The sequence below is a fragment of the Peromyscus californicus genome, unplaced genomic scaffold (genome assembly GCF_007827085.1).
Source record: "Peromyscus californicus insignis strain IS unplaced genomic scaffold, ASM782708v3 Scaffold_15__1_contigs__length_86483966, whole genome shotgun sequence".
NCBI lineage: Eukaryota > Metazoa > Chordata > Mammalia > Rodentia > Cricetidae > Peromyscus > Peromyscus californicus.
Window position 1 is genome coordinate 64191366 of NW_026294447.1, and position 6011 is coordinate 64197376.

Sequence of the window (6011 nt, forward strand, 5' to 3'; positions counted from 1 at the left end):
GACCTACTCTGGTGATGGGATGGCCAAACACCCTAATTGTTGTGCTAGAAACCCCATCCAACTACTGAGGGATCTGGATGCAGAGATCCATGACTAGGCCCCGGGTGGATCTCTGGGAGTCCAATTAGCGAGAATGAGGAGGGTTTATATGAGCGAGAGTTGTTGAGACCAAGGTTGGATAAAGCACAGGGACAAATGGCCAAATGAATGGAAACACATGAACTATGAACCAATGGCTGAGGGGTCCCCACTGGATCAGGCCCTCTGAATGGATGAGACAGTTGATTGGCTTGATCTGTTTGGGAGGCACCCAGGCAGTGGGACCAGATCTTGTGCTCATTGCATGAGTTGGCTGTTTGAAACCTGGGGCCTATGCAGGATTGTTTGGCTCGGCCTGGGAGGAGGGGACTAGACCTACCTGGACTGAGTCTACCAGGTTGACCTCAGTCTGTGGGGAAGGCTTTGCCCTGGAGGAGATGGGAATGGGGGGGGGGGTGTTGAGGGGAAAGTGAGGGGGACGGGAGGGGGGAGAACAAGGGAATCCGTGGCTGATATGTAGAACTGAATTGTATTGCAAAATAAATTAATAAAAAAAAAAAAAAAAAGAAATGAAAGTTAGTAGTTAGACATTACAATAGAAGTTGTAGTCATATTAGATATGTTTTAAAAATTGAGCAGATATATTTTAGACAGGTCATCTTCAAACCCTTCAGAGATCTGCAGAATATGGCATTTAAAATGTTTTAATAACTTAGAAAATTTTTCTTTTTTGTTATGATTATGAGACATGTCGGCTCCTGGCAGTACCAATCTACTTCAGAGAAAATATGGGCATTGAAGAAACTGCATATGGAGTTAACTTTCATTGTGGCAAAAGTTAGCCACTGGACAACAAAGTATCCTTGAATCAACTGCTGACAAAATGGACAGACAGGACATGAAACAAAGGACTACTGATTCTTGCCAAAACGAGTGTGGTTATGGCTTTATCAAAAGGCATCTTCTGAGGCCAGGACAATATGGCACCATCCCTGAAGTGGCCTTCGCAATTTGGAAAAGGTACAGTGCCCTTTTCTTCGAAGGCAGCTGAATAGGCAGTGGGCCGATGGCTTCTGATGTGCAATGGAACAGCAGCTGAAACAGTTATTCTTGAAGAGTAACTAAGCTCACGCCTCGCAATAGTAAACTGGCATTTGACAGAGGGATGTGGAGAAGAACGGGATGTTAAGATGAAGCCATATATACACAGCCAAGAATGGACAGCTGAATTAAAAAATCAACAACAATTTCCAGAATTTAAAATCCTGAGTCATGACATGACACTAGTGGAATTCAGGGGTTTCTGGTACATGGACTGCTCTCACCCAATGTGAGGTTGAACTGTCGACCTTGTGTACATCCTACTTCACAAATGAGTCTGTCAGATATGCTAAGCCTATAGGCTGAAGATGATGCCCCAACACTGTGGAGAAACCTCAGGTGACTGTCCAGGCAGCTGGCTGTTTCTGTCAACTCACAAATTTTTTGAAGAGTCTTTATATTGAATCAATCCTTGAGATTATCAGGTACCACATGTCTCCATGTGAATGTTATCCACACTGTATTCAAAACCCCATGCTCTATAGAAGTATGACCTCCAACTACCCAATGGACTGTGCAAGAAGATGCTGTATCAGTGTTGGTCCATGTTCTGTAAAGACTTTACAGTGTAGGTCAGAGGACTGAGACTGGGAAGGCAGTAAATATGAGACTAGAGAATACTGCATAATGCATAATTTCAGAACTATTGACAATTAACATGTGCATACATTGTGTCAATCAATGAGTTATGTGAAAAATGTTTTAATAGTACTTTTAACCAGCTTTTAGAAAGTATAATTTGTGGTAATACATTATAATAAAAATACCTATTACACTCTAAGAGACTGAAACTTTTGCTGGACTACACAGTCAGAGTGAACAATATACTTTGAAATTCTTCAGACTGTGATCCTACTGTGCACTCAGTCTGTTTAACCTGCCTTTAAGAGAATATTGTAACACCCAACTTTACTTGCCTAGGATTTCCCATATAATCAGATTTTGCACAATAAAATAATGCACAGCTCTAACCTTATTTTGTGTGTTCTTCCATGTTCCTGATTGAAGACTAATGCATGTGTGTTTGCATGTATGTTATAATAACCATTTGCTAAAAACACATAATATAGGTTTCAATAAAATTTATAAAATGAGTGTCCAGAATTGCTGAAAACAATATACAGATATTGTTTGATTTCTGAAAAGATGATTGTAGAAGTGTTAATTATTTGAGTCAGCTAGAAAAGTTATTTATCCCTGCTAAAACTCTGTTAAAGATTTCTGTCAAATATCCCTTATTCTTTTCCCATGTGATACATTCTGTGCTGTTAAAAAATATATAGCAAAAGTCTTTGTTAAGAACAGAGAGGGAGAGAGAGAGACAGAACAACAGACAGAGACACACAGAGAGAGAGAAACAGAAACACAGAGAGAGACGGAGTCATAGGGAAACACAGAGAGAGGTGCAGAACAAGAGATAGATGCAGAGATTCAGACTTCTCCTATAACAGAGACATCAGAAGACAACACAAGCAATATAGACTAGGGAATCATATCTGGGCTTGCTCTTGGTTAAATGACTTCAAGGGAAATGTTGGATTTCTTTCCTTAATGTGATGTAGAAACACGATTGATGAATCTGAGTTTATTATCAATCTGTTCAAACCAACTACAAAACTTACATTAATGAATTGGAACCAAAGCAAAATCAAGATAAATTCATCAACTATTGACTGATACTAAGAAACATCCATGAGGTCACAACCATGAGACTCCTTCAGAATCTTGAGGAAAAAATGGTGATAAGTTGTAGAACCAGCTTAGGGTAATTGGTTAGTCTCACCAAAGGAAAAGGAAGTCTCAGAAAATAATATTTTCCTACTAAACATCTTGCATCTTCTCTTCATATGTCCCTTCAGGATGTCAATATATTAATTGATCCTTACCCACAAAAGGCCTTAAAGTGTACCAAGCAGGACAATTACTATGTTTCCAGCCATTAGAAAAGCATGAGATATCCTGCCCATGAACCAGTTCTCCATTCTCCATATAGAAAGATTTCAAAAATAATGTTACAGAAAATGGGGATGAGAGTCATTTTACTACAGGAATAATAGATGTTTTCACAAATATTTATGAAATAATTCCCTTAGCCTGACAAACTCTTGTGAAAAAATTCTCACCACCCCTCAGTTTAGCTTGTGTCTTCAGTAATGGAGGGATGAATGCCTGTCCACTGCTGCTCATAACCAAAGGCAGGGACCACTATAAACATGACTTATCATCAAATTATCAGAAAAGGAAACTTCCAAACAGTGGCCCAAGTGTTTGCAAGTCCTCAAGCTGCTAAAAGCCAAAGCAGCCACACTGCTATAACGGCTTGGAATAAAGCTCTTGGCATCAATACTCCCACAGGCATATTTCTCAGGATACACAGAAATATACAGAGCCACTTACGACTTTGTCCATCATCTGCAACAAGCTACAGAGCAGCAGGCAGATAGTAAAGAGGCTGCTTCTACCTTGTGTCTTCAGTCTGCTTATTAAATGCAAATTTTAACTGTAAAAAACCTTCATTCTATAGTTGCTAATATCTTTCATACTATTGCTGATTTAATAAAAGCATGCCAAAATGACTGCACAGAAGAACTCAGATTCTGACTGTGTCCATGTGGCCTCCTATGTTTCAAATGGGGAAGGAAAAGGTCGTTTTTACAAAAATAATACAAACTAAAATTTGCTAATTATCATTAATATAGTAAACCTCCATCTATAACACCGGCACATTGTAAGATGTATTTTCACTGGTCCAGTCTGTGTGGATAGTGGTGAGAAAGAGAATTCAATTTCAGGAAACAGGAGAATGAGCACCCAGGGCTGCTGATGACAGGATCAGGTCTCTACATTCCCAGCTTGGAATCCCACTGCTCTTTCCCCAGAGCTATCTGAGCAGGAACCCAGCTTGTTGCCAAAGCAGCAGACTCCACACCCTGGGGACTCCGCAACATAACACTCAGCTCCAACCCTGAACCTAAAACAATAAGAGATTTGATTATTACTGCCAAATGCAATTCATGATCAGATGAATCAATAACTAAAGGCTTTAAATTAGATTTAATAGAAAAGGTTAAAGCAACTACCCCAAAACTATGGTGACCCCTTCCAACAAACTGCCTGTGCTTGTTTTAGGGAAAACCAATTGGAGTGTGAACGGGCCTTTGTTTGTGCACATGCTGTTGATTTGTCTTTTACTGGCCTGACTCATATTATAGCTTATTGCCAGCTACTCCATCAACAGTTCCAGTCCCATAGATATAAAAATATATATATTTATATCATGATGAGTTGCTACAGTTTGTCCTATTTTAGTTTCTTAAAAAATAATCATGTCTTATATTTTTGGTTGTGAGCCTAGCCTTTAACAGCTGAGCCATCTCTCCAGTCGGCCAGGCAGTGGTGGCACACTCCTTTAATCCCAGCACTCAGGAGGCAGAGCCAGGCAGATCTCTGTGAGTTTGAGACCAGCCTGGGCTACCGAGTGAGTTCCAGGAAAGGTGCAAAGCTACACAGAGAAACCCTGTCTCGAAAAACCAAAAAAAAAAAAAAAAAGTCAGTGGAGGTGGTCACTGGTAAACAGCTGGTCAAGGCATGGTGCACTTTAAGGGCATCCTGAATCAGGATCACTTTATTCCCAGCAGTCCTTTTTAAAAAGTTGACAAAGACCCTATAAGACTGTGAAATGACAGACAAAATTTTGGACAGTCAAAGTGATTATTTTTGAGCAAGTCTCCAGGCTAATCTTCTCTGTCATCTCAGTCCCAGGGCAGCTTCCTGCTCCCCCAGGGTTTCTGACACACTCAGGATGTGGGTTGTAACACTGTGTTTTTTGCACAGTAATAGACCGCAGAGTCCTCAGATGTCAGGCTGCTGAGCTCCATGTAGGCTGTGCTGGAGGATGTGTCTGCAGTCAATGTGGCCTTGTCCTTGAACTTCTGATTGTAGCCAGTTTCACCATTTCCAGGGTAAAAATATCCAATCCACTCCAGGCCCTGTCCAGGACTCTGCTTCATCCAGTTCATAGTATAGCTAGTGAAGGTGTAGCCAGAAGCCTTGCAGGACAACTTCACTGAGGAACCAGGTTTCCTCAGCTCAGGACCAGACTGCTGCAGCTGGACCTGGGAGTGGACACCTGTGGAGAAAAAGACAGAGTGGATGTCATTGTCACCTCAGACCCTGTTCCTTCTTCAGGTTTGGAACTGGAAAGCCCTTTACCTGTAGTTACTGACAGGAGGAAGAGGATGCTCCAGCTCCATCCCATGGTGAGGACCTGTGTGCTCAGTGAGTGTGGAGAGGACACTGATTGTATGTTGTTCTGGGATGTGGACATCCCTGTATTTACCACCATAGATTCAAGTAATTTGCATATTCATGAGCAGAGAACTTCTTAGATAAGTACCTAGTTCTGCTGGAGAAGAAAGAGGCAAAGCATACCTGGGTCAGGCAGCAGGATGTCCTAATTCTCTCTGAGGAAATGTATACCATACTCCTTCCCTGAAGCCTGTGCAGATGCTGAGGAAGTAACATCAGGACCTGAGCTCTCAATAGACTGCAGGCCTGAGGAAGTTGCTCCACTTTGTGATCAGGCTGTCAGATTGATGTACAGATGGTGATTGCGATGATGATGATGATGATGATGATGATGATGATGATGATAGTGATGGGAAATTTAAAACCTGCCAAGTTATGAGAATTTACATCCTCCATTCAGATATATGCAATTAGTATTGGCCTTTCCAATAGATTATACACTAAGAAACTCATCCAAGTGTCCAAAAGTAAATATACTTGAGATATATTTGCACAATGATTATTGTAGCAACATCACAATAGCTAAATTATAGACATAAACTATGTGTCTGTCTACAGAGGAT

At 40.9% G+C, this 6011-nt stretch overlaps 1 gene segment (V, D, J or C); it reads right to left on the reverse strand.

Annotated features, from left to right (window-relative positions):
- Positions 1–3980: 3980 nt before the first annotated feature.
- Positions 3981–5404, reverse strand: LOC128110416 (Ig heavy chain V region 108A-like). The segment is given in 4 exon segments: positions 3981–4111; positions 4361–4408; positions 4949–5269; positions 5353–5404. Coding segments are annotated over 4 exon segments (546 nt in total).
- Positions 5405–6011: the final 607 nt, after the last annotated feature.